Source organism: Oreochromis niloticus, linkage group LG19 (genome assembly GCF_001858045.2).
Source record: "Oreochromis niloticus isolate F11D_XX linkage group LG19, O_niloticus_UMD_NMBU, whole genome shotgun sequence".
Taxonomy (NCBI): Eukaryota; Metazoa; Chordata; class Actinopteri; order Cichliformes; family Cichlidae; genus Oreochromis; species Oreochromis niloticus.
This window is the reverse complement of record NC_031983.2, coordinates 23,107,371-23,129,857: the sequence shown is the minus strand read 5'-3', so window position 1 is coordinate 23,129,857 and position 22,487 is coordinate 23,107,371. Positions and strand designations below refer to the sequence as shown.

The 22,487-nt window shown below is 37.0% G+C and overlaps 3 protein-coding genes across 3 annotated transcripts; all 3 read left to right on the top strand.

Moving 5' to 3' along the window:
• Window positions 1-4,164: 4,164 nt before the first annotated feature.
• LOC109195867 (G-protein coupled receptor family C group 6 member A-like) lies at window positions 4,165-10,157 on the top strand. The gene is made up of 6 exons (XM_019348636.2): window positions 4,165-4,359; window positions 4,442-4,736; window positions 4,908-5,669; window positions 6,463-6,666; window positions 6,746-6,860; window positions 7,982-10,157. The coding sequence occupies exons 1-6, from the start codon at window positions 4,172-4,174 to the stop codon at window positions 8,908-8,910; spliced, it is 2,493 nt and encodes an 830-aa protein (XP_019204181.1). The 5' UTR covers window positions 4,165-4,171; the 3' UTR covers window positions 8,911-10,157.
• A 5,000-nt stretch (window positions 10,158-15,157) lies between these two features.
• Window positions 15,158-19,428, top strand: LOC106098259 (G-protein coupled receptor family C group 6 member A-like). The gene is made up of 4 exons (XM_025901162.1): window positions 15,158-15,266; window positions 18,001-18,115; window positions 18,199-18,493; window positions 18,598-19,428. Exons 1-4 carry the CDS (start codon window positions 15,158-15,160, stop codon window positions 19,426-19,428), a joined length of 1,350 nt encoding a protein of 449 aa, XP_025756947.1.
• A 1,861-nt stretch (window positions 19,429-21,289) lies between these two features.
• Window positions 21,290-22,487, top strand: LOC112843166 (G-protein coupled receptor family C group 6 member A-like; the record flags this gene model as incomplete). Its single annotated transcript, XM_025901161.1, has 1 exon — window positions 21,290-22,487. A coding segment is annotated over one exon (1,038 nt), but the record flags the coding sequence as incomplete, so codon positions are not given.

The following is a 22,487-nucleotide window of genomic DNA, read 5'->3' as shown; positions in this document are numbered from 1 at the left end:
CTAAAAGTAGGGAGTCACAACATTTCAGTATCTCCATATCTATGTTTATTATCTCTGTTGTTAGGTTTTTAGATCTTTGCTACTTTCTAATTTACCTTCACAAGATTTAAATCCATCCCATTTAATCACTGCTAACTCAGCACATTCACGCCAAAGAAGGATGTGCTGTACTCTTGAAATGGAAGAGCAGAGGATAAAAGGACACACTCTCTCTGACTGAAGATATTGTCTTGAATTCGCTGTGAACTGTAATCCAATCTTGGCGTGGAACTTGATTTAATCCAAATACATATGATAGCAGCAGGAAAGACAGAAACCAGATAAAATGGGCTGCCACATGTTCCAAAAATATGCATCAGAACGACGAGTCTTTTTCTGGACACATCTGACTTGCACAGTTGAGTCTGTCACAAATTAAGTTGTAGCTTCCTTTGCAGACAAAGCAAATTAATTTGCAATGATTAAATTACACGGTGTCTCTGCCAGCTCCCTGACTCAGCCCAAACTCAGTGTTTGATTTCAACAAAAGTGCCCGTGCTTGGATTTCAGCTATTGATATTTGAAGGGTGCACATCCACAAATACAATCATGTGCACTCTGACGTATGAGCACTGCGAGGATTAAGCATCAGTCTGATGCTGCCGGATGTGAAGGACTGCGAAAAACTCCATTGTCTCAGAAACTAGGATCAGATTTTCTTTACCACATGAAGATTGATTTTTAGTTCTTTTAGCTCTGCCTGGAAAGATGAAAAAGAAGCAGAATGACATTGAAATATAGACAAAATATAAAGTAATGAGAAAAGGAGCTAAAAAAGGTGACACACAACATTTGCTTGTATTTAGGAGAGCAGAGACTGATGAAAGAGGGGACGGTCACATCTATTTTTAACACAACTTCTGGATTATTTATTTATTTATTTAAATATTCCAATCCAATGAATATTTTTTCCTCAAAATATTTACAATGCAAATAAAATGCATTTTGCATATTATTCAAATACAGTTGGTAAAAATATCCCTTTATTAAAAGGGAACTGAATCAGGCAGGTGATCTCTGACACTTGGCCTCTATTTATGTCACCACTGGAGAGATGAACAGGGTTATTTCTTAAAGCATATAGTTAGGGCTGGACCAGGTGAGCCTGAATCCTCCCTTAGTTATGCTGCAATAGGCATAGGCTCCTGGGGGATTCCCATGATGCATTGAGTTTTTCCTTTTCAGTCACCTTTTTCACTCACTGTGTGTTAATAGACCTCTCTGCACTGAATCATACTTGTTATTAATCTCTGTCTCTCTTCCACAGCATGTCTTTTATCCCATCTTCCTTCTCTCACCTATTATTGTAGGGTCTACCTTACAGTATAAAGCACTTTGAGGCGACTGTTGTTGTGATTTGGCACTATTGAATTGAATTGAATTAAATATATTCAATAATTTGGTGTTTTGATTATGATTCTAATTGTGGTCACTTTACATATGTTTATACATACATTGTGACTTTAAGTTTGGAGAACTGTTACTTTGTTAACAGCAAATGCCAACTATAGGTGTTGTTGCGTTATAAGAACACAGTTTATGGTACAACTGTGCCAAACGTCATATTGAACTGACAACACTTAGAAATGAAGCTACAAAGCAAAGATGCGTCATTTTGTTAAATGCCTGTTTCCTCAAGTCCTCTTGTAGGATATCTTCCTCACCTCCTCTGCTTCCATCTCAGCAGGAGGCTCTGAAATGCAAGGAGAGGGGTCAAAAAGAGGAATCAAGGATGTGCAATCTGTAAAATAAAAAAGGGCAATGTGCGTGTGTCATTCAGTCACAGCATGCTGAGCTTGCATGAAAGGGAGAAGGTATAGCAGGTGTCCTTGTTACTTAACTTGGCACTAGTCCCCAAACTCAGTGAATGAACCATTCATAGACATTGTAAACACCGTGCCCTGTGAATCGAGACATTGTCACCCTGAACCACTCCCTGGATGGAAATTAATTCCTGGATGGAAATGCATGATTAAAGTGAAACAAATACCCAGAAGTACTTTGCAATGTTTTGCATGAACTCTTTCTGTAAGGGTGGACAAAATGCTAAAGAAGAAAAAGGCCTCTGACAAAATACCAGTTTTTTTTCTTTTATCAGCTTAATGACATAGATGCTTTTTTTAAATAAGGTAAAAAAAAACAACTAAAAGCAAGGTTCTCATTTACAACCATTTAAGCACATTATAAATGTTATAAAATGAGTGTCTGTGAAGGTTCTCAGTCATCCAGGTCATCGTAGTCAAAGGAGTTTGCAAAGAAAAGCATATGGACTTCTTTAAGTTGCTTGAAGACGTTTCACCTCTCATCCAAGAAGCTTCTTCTTCTTCACATGACAAGGTGGGGCCAGGTTTCACAATGAGCTCACCCGAAACCCTGGCTGATTAGGTCCCACACCCGCTTTCACACCTCGGCGCATGTGATTAGAGGATCACCAGGGGGTCCTTTGTCCCTCCTTGGGGGGATACTCCCACTGGGTTTAAATCTGGGACTCTCGGCCATTTGACCTTAGAACTGAAGAAGCTTCTCGGATGAGAGGTGAAACGTCTTCAAGCAACTTAAAGAAGTCCATATGCTTTTCTTTGCAAACTCCTTATAAAATGAATGTACAATATGCTCTCTGAGTACAGCTTGCTAATACTGGTTGGACCTCTTTTGCTTTCAGAAATGCCTCAATACTTAATTGCACAAATTCACCAAGGAAATATTCCCCAGAGAACTTGGCAGCATCATGTAACTGTTGCAGATGTGTCAACATGATGTGAATTTCCTGTTCAACAAAATCCCAAAGATGTCCTATTGTATTTATATGTGGTGACTGCGGAGGTGACTTAGACTCTTTTTTTGTTGCTGTTCTTGTCATGTTCAAGTTTACTTTCCAAAACCATAAATATACCATTCATTTAAATCCACAAGATTTATTTTATTAAATGCGTGCAAATGCTAACAGCAACCATTTAAAACTAAGTTTATTGTGGAGTATTTATTCTCTTTTTTCCCCATCGTTTCTGGATTTGTTGAGCAGATTAGAGGATCAGAACTAATTGTTGTTCCTTCCTTTAGTTTTTTAAACCAGTTCTTTGTGTTCATAATATTTGACTGATTAATGATTATTATTGAATGATTATTGTTGTCAACTGAAAACAATCCTTGTTTATTGGGCTTTTTGTACTGTGTATTAGACATTGCCTGTAACATTTTCTTGTCCCAGACACTATCACAGGTAGTGACAGTGTCTGATGAGATCTTAAGTTTTTCTTCAGAAAGTCATTTAATGTTGTTTTTTTTAATTTATTAAGAATTAAGAGTGGTCCAAAACTCTGGGATATAAAAAAAGGCTAGATTATCTCTCACTGAGTGTGATTTTTGACTGAGTATGGTTGTTTTTCTGATAATTATTGTCCCTGGTGGCGATAGTTATTTCATCGTTGAGAGTTTAAATGAAGTGCAGTTATTGTTTATGGAGAACAGTGTGTCACTTACCTCAGTGAAACAGTTTGAGGATTCTGTATGGGTTAGTGAGTGGGTGAGTTGGTCCATGAATAAAGTACTTACTAATGTTAGCTTTTCAGAACAACTTTTAAATTTAACCTCCTTATTCTAACTGGTGCTTTCATTGCAAAACTGGTTTTCTGTAAGCGCACACATATGTATGCATATGTCTGTATATGTTTGTATAAGCATGTATATCTGTAAGTACGTATACCTTTTTTTTTTTAACATGTTTTTGATTTTATAAAGCCAAATATCTAACAAATTTTAAATAAGGATTTAGGACAGCATGGGATATAAAAATTAAGTAAAAATTAAAGTGATAATTTTTAGTTACCTAAATACGTTTATGCCTATTTCTACTCCTGTTTGAATATGTTATTTACTATCATTTAGAAAAACTTGGAAAAAATGTTTTTCATTTATTTTAACATGTTGAAACTAAAACCTAGACATCAAAGTCTGTGACGAATTCAAATCATCTTGGTGCTTTCGTGTTTGGAAGATTAAAGAGGAACTAATTTGGATTGCGTTACAAAGACAGTCTGATGATGCAAATGATAAACGAGTAGAAGTTTTTTATATAAGTGCTGTACAGGAACCAGGTCATACTGAAAAGAGAAGATCTGATAGACACATGTAAATGTTCTACCTGTGCGTATCCATGATGTTTTTAATGTGGTTATTTGCCATGAGTGTGTTTCACTCCTCTTTAGGACAGAATAGTTTTCTGCGTGCATACTCTCCTGGGAATATCATCATTGGAGGACTTTTCCCCATTCATTTAAAAACTAATAGGACTAACACTTCTGGACCACTCTCCTGTAGTGAGTAAGTACAGGCTGAGTTCATCAGCTCATTAGTGTCAAATAGATGATTCGTGAATTTAATCTGTCTTCTGTCAATCTTGCAGCTATGGTTTAAAAACATTCCTGCACAGTCAAGTGATGATATACGCCATCAGCAAAATCAACCTACCTAACATCAGCATAGGATACGACATCTATGACACTTGTGGAGATGTCAGCCTCGCTTTGAGAGCGACTCTCCAGCTGCTGAAGAATCAGTCAGACCCACAAAGCTGTTTAGTGCCAGCAGATGCTCAGTTTGACTTACCTGATCCCGAAACCAAGGTGGTGATCGGGGAAAGGTACTCAGAAGTATCGATAGCTGTTGCACGACTTATTGCTCTGTCTTCAGTTGCCCAGGTTTGTTTTCTCTTTTTCTGTCCTACAAAGCTCAGTTAGAAATATAAGAATCTAAATTTGATGAAAATCAATAATATCAGCAAATATATAATCTGTCTTTACATTTCCATGCTTGTGTGTTGAAAAATCTTTAATGAACTGTTTTCATATATCTCTATGTCTGTTTAACAGATTAGTTATGCATCCACAAGTGAGCTGCTGAGCAGCAAGTTCAAGTTTCCCACTTTTCTGCGAACCGTGCCTAGTGACAAATATCAGACAAGAGGTATTACTGAGCTGGTGAAGATATTCCACTGGAAAACAGTGATTATTGTGGGAAGTGATGATGAGTATGGGAAATATGGCAGTGATAGCCTTCAAGTCAACTTCAACAACGAGAATATCTGCATTGAATTTGTTCACATCTTATCTGCTGATTTTACGACAAATAATAATAGTATGAACCAAACTGAGCTGACTGAACTACTGGAAAAAATCCAAAACTCTTCTGCTGAGGCCATCATCATCTTCACAAAGGACACTAATGCTGAAATCATCCTGGAAGCAGCTATTAGACACAGAGTCAACAGAACGTGGATTGCAAGTGATGCATGGTCCAGCTCTTCAAATATCGCTGCAATGCAAGACATCGAGCTGGCAGGAGAAGTTTTTGGGTTCGTATTAAAGCAGAAAGAGGTGCCTGGCTTTAAAGACCATGTCATGTCGATGTTTAATGGAACTAATAACACAATTCTTAGAGATTACCAGACGCAGCATCTACTTTCTGTAAATCAGTCTGAAGAAGAAAGAACGCAACATCTGGCTTCTTACATCGACCAGGATGAATCTTATGGTGTTTATTTAGCAGTTCGAGTCATTGCTGAAGGGCTCAGACGCTTGCTGAAGTGTAACGACCATCGGTGTGAACGAAGATCCAGTTTCACAGCCTCAGAGGTACAGTAAAGATAGCTTGCCAATTATTAATTATTTGTCTTTAACAAATATTTTCAGTTACATAAGAAGTTTGCGAAATTTTGTCTGTCTTGAAAATATGATACTTAAGCCAGAAATTGATATTCTTGGAGAAAAAACAACTATAATATTGCCAGGAAATCATTTATGCTGAATGGTACAAACAACATACGTTTTCATTTTCACTTCCTCTTTCAGTCAAACTGCACGTATTTCAGCAGCATGGCACTTTAGTAAAAACACCCAGGTGCTAAGCTGTCTTGCCTGCAGTCCAAATGTTTAATCATTTAAACCAGGGGTGTCAAACATACGGCTCGCAAGCCAGATACAATTATAACCGGCCTGCGAGATAACTTCATTAACATTATCATTCATTATTATTCTGTTACTTAAATATAGACATGTGTGGTCCCTACAGAAATGTCAAAATCTCAGCTGAAAGTCCAAACAAACAATTTCAATAACCTCCAAACAGCTAACAGATTAAAAAGAACAACAACAATGATTAATATTAACTTCTTAAATTTTAAATGATTTGCAAATTTTCCAATTTTTTCTTTTACACAATGTTGCCCTTTTTCTGGGCAGAGATTATGTTACACATTCCAAAGCACCCACTGCAAAACTATCCATATTTGTCTTGTTTATTGGTAGATATGTCAGTTTTTCTTAGAAAAGGTTAAACATTAAAATATTCGAATATATTGCAGTTGGTGATGATTTTATTTCATAAAAAATGTCTTTCTTCCTTTATGATGTTTTGTTTTTTTCACAGCTTCTATCGGAAATCCAGAAAGTAAACTTTACTGAGAACAACACACAAATATACTTCAATAGTGATGGAGATCCCAGTTTGGGATATGATATTGTATACTGGAACAGGTCTGAGGGTATAATAATACAAACTATTGGAGAATACAGTCCAGAAGGAAAAATTACAGTCCCAACAGGCCTTTTCAGTCACCTCATAAATGACACGGTGAGATGAATTTTCAACATTTATTTATTTCCCATTAAGGTTTATAAATCATGTACTGATGCTACTGTTTCTTTTGCAGGTCTCTGTTTACAATTGCTCAAAAAAATGTCAACGAGGACAAGGATTTACATTAAAAGGAAAGTGTTGCGGAGTTTGTGTTCCATGTGCAAGTGGAGAGATTTCTGATGGAAATCGTAAGTCTTTTATTGCAAATCTAAATTACACTGCTCAAAAAAATAAAGGTAACGCAGATCTGAATGAATGAAATATTCATATTAAAAACTTTGTTCTTTACATAGTTGAATGTACTTATAACAAACTCACACAAAAATTATCAATGGAAATCAAATGTAGCAACCCATGGAGGTCTGGATTTGGAGTCACACTCAAAATTAAAGCGGAAAAACACACTACAGGCTTGATGTAATGTCCTTAAAACACATCAAAATGAGGCTTGGGGTTACATTGTGTTGTTTAACTGTTCAATTTATTTATTTGAGCAGTGTTTTTTTTAACTAAGTATTGTTGCATATCTTATATACTCACATCACTGCGTAATTCGTGCTGTAATTTGCAAATATTGCAAGTGTTACAACAACAAAAAACAACTAAGTAGGATATACTTACTGTGTAGTAGTTTTTTGCACAAATGAAAAAGAATTTTGTAAAGATCCTGCAAACTGATTTCCTTAATAAGTTAAACAATGGCAACTTAACAGGGTTATAGTATTATTGCATATTCAGTATTTGAGGGTAAGTTAATTAAATGGTGTTATTGTAGTAACTTAAAGAGGTCTAACTTAAATGTAAAACTTTATGCTTACAATTTTTCAAAAATATTCAGAATTAGAAATAAGTACAAAACAGTAAGATATGAAATAGCAAATAAAGAACACAAATTACTCCATGAAAACCTTTGCTAAAAAAACATGTTGTAATAGGGATTATCTTATTGTTCATTAAAAATGATTTCCATTCTATTTCATCATATGCAGTTTAATTAATTTTATTTTTTTATTTAATGATATTGAGAAACTCATTTGTTTTCTTATGTAGAGAATTGGGGGCATGACAGTATGCCTGCCAGATTGCAGTATTGTGGTAGCCACCACAAGTCCATTGATTTAAAATGATTCTAAGTCACAACAATTATTAGTACTGTATTAAATCTATTGTTCAGATGTAATTTTTATTGCCTGTCTCGTGTTCCTAAATGTGCAAAATGCATTATGCATTCATGCATTTATTCTTTACATCGAGCCAGAAAATATTTTCCTCTTCCCTTGTGCTATTTATGTTTGTATTTCCTCTGCAGGTTCAGCATGCAAGCGCTGCACTGACAACCAATATTCAATTGCTGAACAGAGGGATCAGTGTTTCAACAAAACGGATGAATTTCTCCTCTGGACCGATCCCTTCTCAGTCATTCTGAGCTTCCTTGCAGTTGTTGGGATCATTGCTACCGTTGTCTTTGCTGTTCTGTTTGCAGTATATCTTAAAACTCCCATTGTGAAGGCAGTTGGAGGTTATTTGTGTTTTCTGGAGCTTTTTGCATTGCTGGCTGGCTTCTGTCTTACATTCACCTTCATAGGGAAACCTACTGAGAAGATTCACTGTGTAGGTGTGCCTCTCTTTGGCATAGCCTTTACCCTCTGCATCTCTTGCATTCTGGCAAACTTGCTTCAGATCTTCTTGGGCTTCAAGTTTGACCTTAAGGGAAAGTCTTGGATAAAGAAGCTGAATATGCCATTGGTGGTGGTGACCATCATCTTTGGGATTCAGTTAGGCCTATCTGTGTCATGGCTGACCAAAGAACCACCACATCCTGACAATAAATCTTTAGATCAGACTATCCTATACAACTGTAAGATTGAGCCCTATAGATACTTTATAGCCATGTTAGTCTACAATGCTTTCTTGGGCCTTATTTGTTTTGTGTTTGCATTCAAAGGTAGAGAGCTGCCAGATTTGTACAAAAATGCTTCTTTGATCACCATCAGTATGCTGATGTTTGTAGTCATCTGGATCATCTTCCTCCCCATTTATTTGACCTTGACAGGGAAATACCAACCAGCAGTACAAAGTGCAGCTATCCTCACTTCCTGCTTCAGCATCCTTGGTTGTCACTTGGCCCCAAAGTGTTATATTATGTTGTTCAGGAAAGAGCTTAATCATGAGCGCGCCATTGCTGAATACATTAGGAAGTATTATGAGCAAAAGGGTATTTCTGTGGTGCACTCGTAGTGTCACACTTAAATTGTTCTGCAAAGGAATGAATCTTCCTGTGATGATGTAATATGATGATGTGATGTGATATGTGGTTTTGCCATAGGCTGTATATAAAGGATGAATGCAGACACTGCGACATCACCTACTGGTTAGTGAATTCCTGTTGTGAAACCTCCAGCTGAGTTAGGGAACCACATGTTGGGAAGGCAGTGTCTCATTGGCTAACACCTTTCTGATTAATCCTTTTTTTAAATGTAATTTACAAAATGAGCTATTATTGTGTTCAGCAAATCTTGAAATTAGCAGTCACTCTTTAGACTCATAAGAACAATGTTTATTTAGATTTTGGATTAAAAGAAACTTGAACTATTTTCACTCAACAGAAAAATAAAGGTGGCACTTTCACAATTGCTTCACCTTTCAAACTTAAAAAATTAAATAAAATTACGTGTATTTTGTGCAATTCCCCCACAAAAAGATACCTTTCATGTCAATTAAATCCAGCCCGGGAAAGCTTTTAAATAAAAAGTTCAATATTTGCTGAGCTAAACAACAGCTGCATCTTACCTGTATTGGAAAGTCAATAAATCTTTATCTGAGCATCATCTTCCTCTTGAGTCATTTAAAACATAGAAATTCTCTCATCAAAGTGGGGCACAGACTTTTTCAGCCATGTATTTGTACAATCAACTGCACAGCCACTCATATTATTTGTCAGATAATTGGGTTAAATGCTTCAGAGGGCACAAACAGCAAAAACATGGCCTGGAGGTTCAGTTCAATGACTCTAATGAAGTGAAAGCCAGCAGACAGCCAGCAGATAGAGCAACCTGAGCTAGCTCCCACCTGTCTCTCAATGAGGCCACATCCCTGAAAAGGGAAGAATTGGCCTGTGCTAGACTGCTAGGCTAGCAGTAAATTAATGTTATCCCATCAGGGCAAGCAATGCAGCAGTGCTTGTCAAGTAAACAAGAACATCAACTAAAACCTACCAGAGTGAAAATTATCTCTCTAGCCTATTGTAAGCTCTTGCCTGTTTGCATCCATCTTTTCAAATACTGCCATCTTGTGGCCTCTGTGGATAATAAAGCACATGTGCTTTCAGAGCATTGAAGGCAGTCAACTGCTGCTGCCTCACGACTCTCACATGAACTCCAGACCTGCATTCACCTCTTCCCTCTGAAACCCCCCACACCCCCAGACATCCAAAACTCTGAACATCGCCCTTTCACTGACTGCCTCACCCCCACTTGCACACCACGAACTCTCACCCACAAGCACTCTGACTGTGTCGGACACTGTTTATGTAAGATTGTATTGTATTGTGTTGTACATAAGACTTTTATTTTATTTTTATCGTTAAGTTGTTCGCTGTACACTGAGGGCCGTGGGAGCATTGCTATTTCAAATTCCTATGATCAGTACATATGGTCTTTGACAATAAAGCTGATTTTGACTTTGACTTGACTTTGCTGACTGCTTGCTGCACAGGGAGGAGTGGGCGGAGCGGTGGAGGATCCTCGCTGGCTGGAGCGGCAGAAAATAACCAGCTCACAAAATAAAACAAAACAACAAAAATACCAGACATTATGATATAGATTTATAATTTGCATCGATGTGATTTCTAAATTCTATCACACACATATACGTGGAAAGTTAGCGCAAGGGCACTCGTATGGCATTATTTTTGTAGTCCTATTCTGAGGGCACGTAAATAATTTTTGCAAGTACAAATGTTGCATTTTGAGGAGAAATTTTTTTGAGCGAAGAAAATCTTAATTTGAGCGAACAACATTAATTGCCGCGTGCAAGAAATGTATTTCAGTGTTTGCGATTATCCACATACACACACAATAAGAATTCACAAAGTCAGAATTCTCAGATTAAAGTCAGAATTCTGAGTTTAGTCTGAGAATTCTGAATTTTTTCTCAGAATTCTGAAAAAGAAGGAAAAAAAAAGACATGCCCACTTTTTTTTTTCCAGTGGCCCTATTCCTCTTCCGTATGAAGCAATGATTTAATCTGAAAGAAAAACGTTGGACTCTTACGGCATCCCACTAGAGGGAGCCAACATACCACAGTTTGAGAATGTCTACTGGGAACAGCCTTCATCTCCTGGCTGTTGCCCATCCCCTTCCCCATGACTTGGGGCACGGTTACAGACAGACACAGACAGATCTGAGCTGCAATGTATTTCAGAAGTGTACCATAATTGAATAGATGAGAAGCAAAAACCGCAGTTTCTTGGTGTTACAAAATGTTGTGTAACTCGAAAAGTAGGTGGGCTATCAGCATCATACTTGGCTGGTTAAAAGTAATAGTAAAAGTTATAATGGTTAAAAGTTATAAATACATTTTCATCATGTCATCAATATAATATTTTGTCATAGATATATATAACTGACTGCATTGATAACAATTGTCTTCTCCTGAACAACAACACCAAGGACCTGGTGACTGGGTTCTTTACACGTAAAACAGGCTGCCAATCTCTCTACATAGATTCAAGGATTCAAGGAGTCTAAGGAGCTTGGATTCAATGAGCTTTATTGTCATTCGCATCACATGTTTACATGAGGTGGAACGAAATTATGTACACACGGTCCCGGAGTGAAAAGAAACAGAATGACGATGAAACAGAATTTTTAAAAAGTAATAAATAATTTTTTGTTCTTCTTTTAAACAAAAAAGAATAACAAGTAATAAAATAATACAATAAATAGAGTGCAACAACCTGAGTACCAGATGTACAGCAGATAGTCATTGTGCAGAGAACATGAGGAGGGATTTATGTAATATATATTTATATATAATGTTGCATAGCTGAAACTGTCTACTGAAAACATCTGAAGAAGCTGAAGTTGATATTAGAAACGTTGTTGAAATTGTAATAATTTAGCAGAAATATTGAAAAAGCTAAACAGTCAACAAAAAAATGAACAAGCTGAAGTTTCTTCAAAAGTAATTGTTGCTGATTAGTGAGAAAATTGGCAGAAAATTTAGGCAGGCAAGAAAGAACAGCCAGCAGATAGACTAAGGCTCGACAGCACCGAACAGAGGCAGCAAAATAACCGAGTCAACATTAACAGTGCTATAAATCCCGCAATATTAAGGACACAAAACTAGGCAGCATTCAAATCCTTTATACATTTCAGCTTGTACTGTTTGTGGATATATTACTTTTTTTAATTAGCCATAAAATCGTCACATTTTCTGTAAGATTAAAGTCAACTTCTAAACGGCTGTTAAAGGCTTTAAAACCAATTATAACATGAATCAATGTAAGAACTGACATCACTAATCTCACATAACTTTGCCGATATGTGTTCCATTGTTTACAACTTACAATGAAAAAAAAAGTTAAAGATAACAGGTGGGAATTCTTGCAGAAATCATAAAAACTTTGCAGAATTGTAATAAATTGACATTGACATGATTTATTTCTTCAAAAGAAAACCATGTAAACTAGCTTGAAGGATGAAAAAGTAAAACTCTACAAGAAAGGCCATTCTTCTCCCTTTTGAGTAACTTTACAGTCTCCTACATGCTGCAGCACCATGCAGCACACAGATGGCTTTTTGAACAGGGGCATTTTAAAAAATTAATTTCTCTGGGTTTTTTTTCTTCTTTGCTTGTTTGTTTGTTTGTTTGTTTTTTGCTAATACAACCTCCTAATTTATCTCCGTAATCAACCACAATTGCTGAATATTGCCACAATCAGGTGTCTAGTTCTAGTCACCAGGGTCTGGAGCCCACGCCCTGTAGGATTTAATCAACAATACCCCATGTTATAAAATGTATATCCTTACCTGTCTGTTCATTTATCTCATAATAAACACATTATCTAAGCAAAGCGCCCCTCCCATTGTGACTAAACCAAAACATCCTGACATTAAATTATGTAACCTTAAACCTTAATTTGGTGTCTTAAGTATAGGGAAAGATGCAACAACCACCACTTTTTAAAAAAATAATTTCTGAAAAGTCAGTCATTTATTTTATGTAGAATATTTTTAGTTTAAATTATAATTATTTCTTTTAGCGTTTCAAAATTACCTTTCAGTTCACCTTCCTTCTGCCCTTTTTGATTTGTAGCTGGATTTTAGTGGAATTCTGTTGCTTCAAAATCATCTCTGTGTATTTCAGCAGCACTGACAAGGCTTATAAAAAACTAAAATGCACAGTCAGGGTGTCTTTCAAATATACCTGAAAACTGTCAAGTCAACTTATTTATAAGTACATTTAAAAACAATCAATGTCAATATCAATATCATGGTCTGAATTTACCTGATTCAATAACTGAATTTTAACTACAAATGTGTTAAACTTGATAACTTTATAGTCCAGAACTGTTTTTTTGTTCTTTTTGTTATTATTAATATTACTATTCACAAAAAACAAACAAAACACAACTTTTATGTTTTCCTTGTTCAAATGTGTTTTGTTTTATCTTAAACCAAATTGCCTATGTTTTGCCAGCTTCTATTTATTTTGCCTGTTGTAGTATTGCGCTTTTCTCTAAATTAAATGAATTACTAGATTAGCTGTGTGTGAAGTTGTAGTTTGCTTTGATTTGCAGTCTTTCTTTTTGTTCTGTTTTATTTTATTTGTTTTATTTTTTTGGTGCGTTTTTCCATGTAAGGTATTGTTCTATTGCCATTTGTTATATAAATGTTCAATTGAATTGCCTCAAAAAATAAAAGTATTATATTTGCTACATTTTGTTACATTAATAAATTTCACTATCAAGTTGGAAGTGATCACAGTTAAGGAAGCGGAACAATCAAGTTAGAAAGATTCTGTCTGACAATGGAGAGAATGTCATAATGTTTTATAACAGCTGTTGTCCATTAACCAAGAAAAACAATGAATGCACACATGTTGTATCTCCAATGATCTATAATGATCTTGGTGTGGTTATTTGTCATGAATGTGTTTCATTCCTGTGGCTCTAAAAACAGGAAACCTCCAAAATTTCTGCTTTTGTATTTTATTTCTGCCTCTGTTTCTATTTAACAACACCTGGCTTCTACTTAATCTGTTAATTGCTGTGGAAGCATTAAGAGTTTTGATAATTTTTTTATGCAGCTCTATTAAAAAGTTCTTTTTCAAAGGACTACAATCCTTACTGACCAGGATTTCTACAGAGCAGCATACCTCATTCAGAGACAGATAACCTTACGTAACCCCTCAAATTGGAAAAAACAAACAAACAACTTTTTATATTTAAAAAGTTTAGATGTTAAAAGTGTAAAACTGTTGTATTTATTTGAAGTGTAATGAATGCGATGTCCAGGTTTGGTTACTCTTTTGTATCTTGTCTTTCCAAATATCCAAAGCCAGTTTTGCATTAATTTGCTAATGTTCCCTGCGGTTTCTCTCACACTGCTGCTCTGTGATCAAATATTGTTGTTTGGTGCTTCCCCATTTCAAAGTGCATTTTTTAAATATGGGAATTTTTCTTTGCTGTCCTTCAAAGTTTTTTTTGTTTGTTTTTTTTCCCCCTGTCCCGTTTGGATCTTTAGCCATCAGAATTGTTGTCTTAAGGCCAAGAGAGATGCCAAGCGGATTTTACTTTACCAACTGGATCATCATGGCCTTGCCATATTGGTCCATTTGATTGACCTTTATTATAATTATGTATTTATTTTATTTTCAGTTGTTACAGTCGGGACAGACATGACTGGGAGATAGGACAGGGAGAAAGAATGAAAGAAAGAGAGGGAGAGAAAGAAAAATTGAGGGGAGAAGAGATGGCGAGAAAGGGGAGAAGAAAGAACAAACAAACAAAACACCTGGATCACCTGTATGGAGAGAAAAAACAGAAGAGACAACAAACAAACAAACAAACAAACCAAAAAAAAAAACAGCTACATAATAAATACAGCACCATCACAATAAACTAGCTAGCAGTAGATAACAGTAGATACTAAATATTAAATGTTGTTGTGCAGCACGCAAGATAGATAGCGCACAATGTGCTTTGAGGTAGCAGCCAAGAAAGGTGTAGTTTGTGTCTGTGAACACCCGTGTATACACCTGTGTGGATAAGCATGCTTGTATTCCAAAGGTTTCTCCATGTAACGATCTGCTAGGGAGTGTGGGGAGCCATAGCCCCGTCCCCCAGGGCATGAAGCAGCTATGGAGGAGATCCAGGCCCCAGACATCCAGAGGCCCCAGAGTATGAGGACCCAAGGAGGACCACCAAAGGGGGGGAACCGTGCCACCTTCCTGGGAAGAGCTGAGTAGACCCCCAAACGAGATGTCACCCAGCAGCCACAGAGCAGAGGCCGGAGGGGGTTGCAGTGGCGTGCCCGCGGGCTCTGCCGACAGCCGGCTGCGCCAGAGAGGACCGAGCTTCAGGCCCAGAGGCCAGAGGCCTGAGGGCACCCCACCCCCCGGAAGGGGCCCAGCCGGGCCACAGGTGCCAGGCCCCGCCAATCGGCCACCAGGAGTGAGCCGGTACATACATGAGTGCCCAGCCCCAGTTGACAAGAACCACCAGCACACCAACGTCTGAGGGCATCAGCCACCGGCAGGGAGTGTGGTGAGGGGAGATAGGCCTCCGTACTTTGGAGGGCCTGAGATGTTCCCAGAGAGGTAGAGTCTAAGGCCCAACCTGACATATAGACACAGACAAACAGACGCACACAGACTCAAACGTGCATTCCCACCCCCATATACACAACCAAATACTGCTAATGTTCCCTGCGGTTTCTCTCACACTGCTGCTCTGTGATCAAATATTGTTGTTTGGTGCTTCCCCATTTCAAAGTGCATTTTTTAAATATGGGAATTTTTCTTTGCTGTCCTTCAAAGTTTTTTTTGTTTGTTTTTTTTTCCCCTGTCCCGTTTGGATCTTTAGCCATCAGAATTGTTGTCTTAAGGCCAAGAGAGATGCCAAGCGGATTTTACTTTACCAACTGGATCATCATGGCCTTGCCATATTGGTCCATTTGATTGACCTTTATTATAATTATGTATTTATTTTATTTTCAGTTGTTACAGTCGGGACAGACATGACTGGGAGATAGGACAGTGCTTCCCCATTTCAAAGTGCATTTTTTAAATATGGGAATTTTTCTTTGCTGTCCTTCAAAGTTTAATGAACCTTTGCAGTGAATTAGAAAATATTTTTCTCTTTCTTTGTGCTATTTTTGTTTCTTCCTACAGCTTAAACATGCAAGTGCTGCAGGAAAAACATTATTCACCTGACAAACAAAGGGATAAGTGTTTGATCAAAACCAGCAAATTTCTCCCCCTGGTTAGATGCCTTCCCAATAAATGTGAGTTCTCTGGTAGTCCTTGGGATCGTTATTACTGTAGTGTTTGTGGTTCTGTTTGCAGTCTATCTTAGAACTTCTGTTGTTGTAAAGGCTGTCGGAGGTTAATTGTGTTTCTGGGTGACTTCTGCTTCCCATTCCCTTTTATCGGCAAACCTTCCTATTTTTAGTATATCCTTCACTCTCTGCATCTCTTCCATTCTGGTGAACTTGCTTCTGATTCTGGTAGACTTTGTGTTTGACTTTCAGGTAGGGTCGTGGATAAGAAGCTAATTCAGTTACTGCTGTAGGTAACATTTGTCTCCAGGATCCAGGTGGCAGTGTCTGTGTCATGGTTAATTTTCATCCCAGCAATTCCCCTTGCATGCAAGAATATAAGACTGTCCTGCACCAGTGCAAGGGTGAGCGTGAAACGAATTGTTGATAGCTATGTCAGCCTACAATGCTTCCTGGTACCTTATGTATTTCATGATTTGATTCGAAGGTAAACGGGTGCCAGAATTGTCAATAAAATAAAATAAAATAAATGCTTCTTTAATCCACATAATTATACTGATCTTTATGGTCATCCGAATCATCTTTTCTCACGATTTATCTCACCTTGAAGGGGAAGTACAAACCCAGAGAAATGCATCTTCCTGAGCTGAAATCATATCCATTTTAGCTTTATCTTACCTGTCTTGCTTCTTAATATGGAATAAAGTCGTTCTCATTTCATTTCCACGAGAGTGTTCACTGTATGAAGGCAAGTTTTGTTTTTTGTTTTTTTTGTCTGAAATAATCCTGTTTTTACGTGTTTAGAAATGCTGAGTTGTTACAAAAGCACTTCCTTTAATATAGGGAAATCATCATTTGAATACTACATTTCGTATTTTGCATGCGACCCAAGTGGACAGTTTGCACCTTCTCATGCTAGCAGTAGCAGCAAAGACTTTAGCAAAATGAAAACCTAGATGTTTCCTTGAGGAAGGGCAATTGTTTCATCATTTTCACAGTGAACCTGACTTTGTCTGGTGTCAGATGCATCTAGACTGAAAGAGTTGTGCTTGGTAAAATATTATACAGCAAAGTTATTTTTCAATGTTCATATCCATTAAATATACATAATTGCATATGGAGTCTCATCTGCATGTATGGGATAAGATATGTAATTAAACAGTATAATGTCATTACAATAACATTTTCCAGATATTTTTAAAAAGTCAGGAATACCGTTTAAATATTTAAAATCTTTTTGAAAAGAATTAATTACATGTAAAAATCATTTTATAGTTGATATAATCAAAAGTGGGACATTGATTGTTGAATTGTAATTATAATCCCATAGTTTAACAACAGCGTTTGAATTTAAAACCATAAAAGGACCAAGGTTCAGGTTGACATCCAACCTCTGGCACATAATAGGTGACCCTGTCAGTTGCAGCAGCCAGACTCACAACTTGGTCAGCCAAAACCAACTGTGGCTGAAAACAATTAGACAGTAATCCTTGACATTGCTCCTTAACATTGCTTATTTTCTGTAATCTAAAAACAAATAAACCGTTACTCAGGCCTGTCCACGAATGAGTCCTTTTCTATGAGTGATTCGAATCATCTCGATGCTTTCATATTTGGAAGAATTAAGGAAGACAGACTGTTTTGCATCGAGTTACAAAGACTCTGTCTGACCATGCAAATAATCCATGAAGGGAAGCTTATGACAGCTAATGTTTGTGGACCAGTTTATACTCACCAGAAACAACCAATGCAAACCTGTATCTCTGCGGATCTACAATGTTCTTATTAGAGTTATTTGTCATGAGCGCGTTTCATTCCTGTTTAGGAGAGAATGGTCTTCTACGTGCATACTCCGATGGGAATATCATCATTGGAGGACTGTTCCCCATTCACTTAACAACTAATAGGACTAACACTTCTGGACCTCTCTCCTGTCGGGAGTAAGTACTGCTTTAGTTCATCAGATTATTAGTGTCAAATAAATGATCCATGAATTTAATCTGTCTTCTGTCCATTTTTGCAGCTATGACATACAAATGTTCCTCCGTAGTCAAGTGATGATATACGCCATCAGCAAAATCAACCTACCTAACATCAGCATAGGATACGACATCTATGATACTTGTGGAGATGTCAGCCTCGCTTTGAGAGCGACTCTCCAGCTGCTGAAGAATCAGTCAGACCCACAAAGCTGTTTAGTGCCAGCAGATGCTCAGTCCAAGTTACCTGAACCCAAAACCAAGGTGGTGATCGGTGAAAGGACCTCAGAAGTATCGATAGCTGTTGCACGACTTGTTGCTCTGTCATCAGTTGCCCAGGTTGGTTTTTTCTTTATCTGATACTGCCCTACAAACCTCAGAAATCTGAGAATCTAAACTGGTATGAATATTGGTGAATTTACCTTATTTATGTCTTTTAACAGATTAGTTACGGATCGACTAGTGAGCTGCTCAGCAGGAAATACAAGTTCCCTACATTTCTACGAACAGTGCCTAGTGATGAATATCAGACAAGGGGTATGGTTGAGCTGGTGAAGACATTTTATTGGCAAACAGTGATTATTGTAGGAAGTGATGATGAGTACGGGAAGTATGGTAGTGATGGCCTTGTGGAAACTTTCAGCAAAACCGATATCTGCATTGAATTTGTTCACATCTTGTCTGCTCATTTCAATAAAAGTGATTCTCAGACCCAAACTGAGCTGGCTAAACTACTGGAAAACATCGAAAACTCCTCTGCTGAGGCCATCATCCTCTTCACAAAGGAGAGTAATGTTGAAATCATCCTGGAAGCAGCTATTAAACATAAATTCAACAGAACTTGGATTGCAAGTGATTCATGGTCTAGCTCTCCAAAGATCTCTGCAATCCCAGGCATCCAACTTGCCGGACAAGTTTTTGGGTTCATATTTAAGCAGAAAGAGGTGCCTGGCTTTAAAGACTACGTCATGTCGATGTTTAATGGAACTCAAAAAAACGCCTTTGTCAAATATCACCTGACGCAGCATCCACTTTGTTCAAATCAGTCTGAAGAAGTAAAAGTAAATTATTGCTTGCCAAACAATCAGCTGGAATCTGAGCAATGTCTGGGAACAAGCTTCTTGGCTAATTGCATTGACAGGGATGAATCTTATAATATTTATTTAGCTGTTCAAGTCATTGGTGAGGGGCTCAGACACTTGCTTAAGTGTGACGACCATCGTTGTGAACGTAGCTCCAAATTCACAGCATCAGAGGTACAGGAAGAGAATTAAAAGTTTTTTTATTGTTTTTTTGTTAGTTTGTTTGTTTTTGCTGTTGATTAATTTAAGACATTTGCCAAGTTTTTTATATCTGTCAAAGTATAATGCTGACGAGGAGTTGATGACCTTGGCTCAAAATATAATATAACTATGGAATTGCCAACAGTTTACAAAAGTGACAGCTTGCCTTCTTTTTGTGTCTCATGTTTTAATAATTACTAATTTTATGGGTAATGTCTTCACAGTGTAGAATTAAGCAAGTCATCATTTCCAACACAGAAACAGTCCAACACATACCCCCTTAAAAGTTTTCTTTATTCTTTGTATTTTGTACAGTCTAAACAAGTGTCTTGGTTGATTTATATTCGTATTGTTTCCACAGCTTCTCTCAGAAATTCAGAAAGTAAACTTTACTGTGGGAACCACACGTATCTTTTTTAATAGAGATGGAGATCCCAGTTTGGGATACGATATTGTATACTGGAACATGTCTGAATTCAACAAGGCTATACAAATACAAACTATTGGAGAATACCTTCCAAATGGAAAAATTACAAAAGTCCCAGAGTTTCTTGTACACTTGATAAATCAGACGGTGAGATGAAATTTCAACATTCATTTATTCCCCCAAAGTAATTTATGAGCATCATGTATGTGTACTGTTTCCTCCAAAGGGCTCGGTGTACAACTGCGCGAAAACATGTGATCCAGGACAAGAACTAAAGAAGATAAAAATCTGTTGTAAAGTTTGCGTTTCATGTGCTGATGGCACGTTTTCCCCTGGAAACGGTAAGTCTTTTATTACAAATATTGATAAAGTTCAATTAAATAGGCAAAAATTGATTGTATGCACTTCAGCAGCTCATTCTCATAGTAATGTAGCAAACAAATATTATTTATTGACAGCTGAAGAGTTTGTTTCCATATTAAGTTTTAGATAAGAAATTAAAATATAGAAGTTTTTGCTGAAAAAATTCAAATATGAAAGCTAATTCAAACTGAAAATTAGTATTTCAACTTAATGTGGGCAAGTTATACGAAATAGTTTTTCTTGCAATGGCAACTTTATTTATATATAACACTTCTCTACATCTAAACTTAATGCATTTAACAGAATACAAAAATATTAAAACCCATGTAGGCTTACAATCCCTTAAGGTGGCAAAAACAACTAAATATAATATAAATATATATATATATCTATATATATATATATATATATCTATATATATATATATATATATAGATATATATATATATAGATATATATAAAAATTTTTAAAAAAAACTTAATAAGTGTGGATAAAAAGGTCTGTTTTCAAATCTATCTACAGATGATCAAAAGGCAGCTTGTTCCAAAGAAAGGATAACAATAACTTAAATCACCTTTAGCATACTTAGATCTATTTTTGCAAACACCTAAATCTCGTAAAATAAATGACAAAGATTAAATAATACATATTAAAGTAAAAACTTTGACATAATTTTAAGGTAAATACACTTTACAAAATCTGACTGAAAACCTTGTAATGCACCTGTTTTACACTTACAGTCATGTGAAAAAGAGATGCTTCTTGTTTGATTTTCTGGAATTGTTTTCTGACCCTCACTGAGAAGGAGCTCAGCAAAGATCAGTCACATATTCTGAGATAAATAATCCTACAAAACCCTGCTAAGTTGACAATTTAAAAAGTCTATATACTAAAAATGTAATAACTTATTAGACACATATACTCTTGTCTGTCTTCTCTCCCAAAATATCCAAACGCCAGTTTTGCATTAATTTGCAAATATCCCCTGATCTTTCTCTCACGCTGCTGTTCTGTGATACTGTAGTTTGGTCCTTCCACACATAAAAGCACATTTTTCTTAATGTAGGGGTTTTCCCCCTTCCTCCTTTTCAAATGATTTTATTCTTTACATCGAGCCAGAAAATATTTTCCTCTTCCCTTGTGCTATTTATGTTTGTATTTCCTCTGCAGGTTCAGCATGCAAGCGCTGCACTGACAACCAATATTCAATTGCTGAACAGAGGGATCAGTGTTTCAACAAAACGGATGAATTTCTCCTCTGGACCGATCCCTTCTCAGTCATTCTGAGCTTCCTTGCAGTCGTTGGGATCATTGTTACCGTTGTGTTTGCTGTTCTGTTTGCAGTATATCTTAAAACTCCCATTGTGAAGGCAGTTGGAGGTTATTTGTGCTTTCTGGAGCTTTTTTCCTTGGTGGCTGGCTTCTGTCTTACATTCACCTTCATAGGCAAACCTACTGAGAAGATTCACTGTGTAGGTGTGCCTCTCTTTGGTGTATCCTTCACCCTTTGTATCTCTTGCATTCTAGCTAACTTGCTTCAGATCTTGGTAGCTTTCAACTTTGACCTTAATGTAGGGTCTTGGATAAAGAAGCTGAATAAGCCGCTGTTGGTAGTTACTATTGTCTCTGGGATCCAGGTGGCCCTGTCTGTTTCATGGCTGATCGTAAAACCACCAGTTCCTAAAGAGACGCCAGGGAAAGTGACCATTCTGCAGCAGTGTGAGACACAATCCCCTGAATACTTTATAGCAATGTTAGCCTACAATGCTTTCTTGGGCTTTATTTGTTTTGTGTTCACATTCAAAGGTAAACAGTTGCCGGATTTGTACAAAAATGCATCTTTAATCACCATTAGCATGCTGCTGTTTGTGGTCATCTGGATTATCTTCCTCCCAATTTATCTGACCTTAACAGGGAAGTATAAACCAGCAGTAGAAAGTGCAGCCATCCTCACTTCATGCTTCAGTGTTCTCGGCTGTCACTTGGCTCCCAAGTGTTATATTATGTTGTTCAGGAAAGAGCTTAATCATGAGAGCGCCATCACTGAGTACATTAGGAACCATTATGAACGGAAGGGCATATCTGTGGTACAGTCATAGACTCACACTTTCGTGTAGGAGTTATAAATAATACTGATCTGCAAAAGAATCTGTCCTCCTATGATGAAATCATAGCTTTCTTGGTTGGATGGAAATAAAGTATTTCATCTTATTCACATACACAGGGGAGTTTTCACTGTGTAGGGCAGGAGTGTCGAAC

Coding starts and splice junctions, on each gene's coding strand:
- LOC106098259 (XM_025901162.1), top strand. CDS start 15,158: ATGTCACCCAGCAGCCACAGAGCAGAGGCCGGAGGGGGTTGCAGTGGC. Junction 18,116..18,198: donor GGACCTCTCTCCTGTCGGGA/GTAAGTACTGCT, acceptor CCATTTTTGCAG/CTATGACATACAAATGTTCC. Junction 18,494..18,597: donor CTCTGTCATCAGTTGCCCAG/GTTGGTTTTTTC, acceptor GTCTTTTAACAG/ATTAGTTACGGATCGACTAG.
- LOC109195867 (XM_019348636.2), top strand. CDS start 4,172: ATGTTCTACCTGTGCGTATCCATGATGTTTTTAATGTGGTTATTTGCC. Junction 4,360..4,441: donor GGACCACTCTCCTGTAGTGA/GTAAGTACAGGC, acceptor TCAATCTTGCAG/CTATGGTTTAAAAACATTCC. Junction 6,861..7,981: donor AGAGATTTCTGATGGAAATC/GTAAGTCTTTTA, acceptor TTTCCTCTGCAG/GTTCAGCATGCAAGCGCTGC.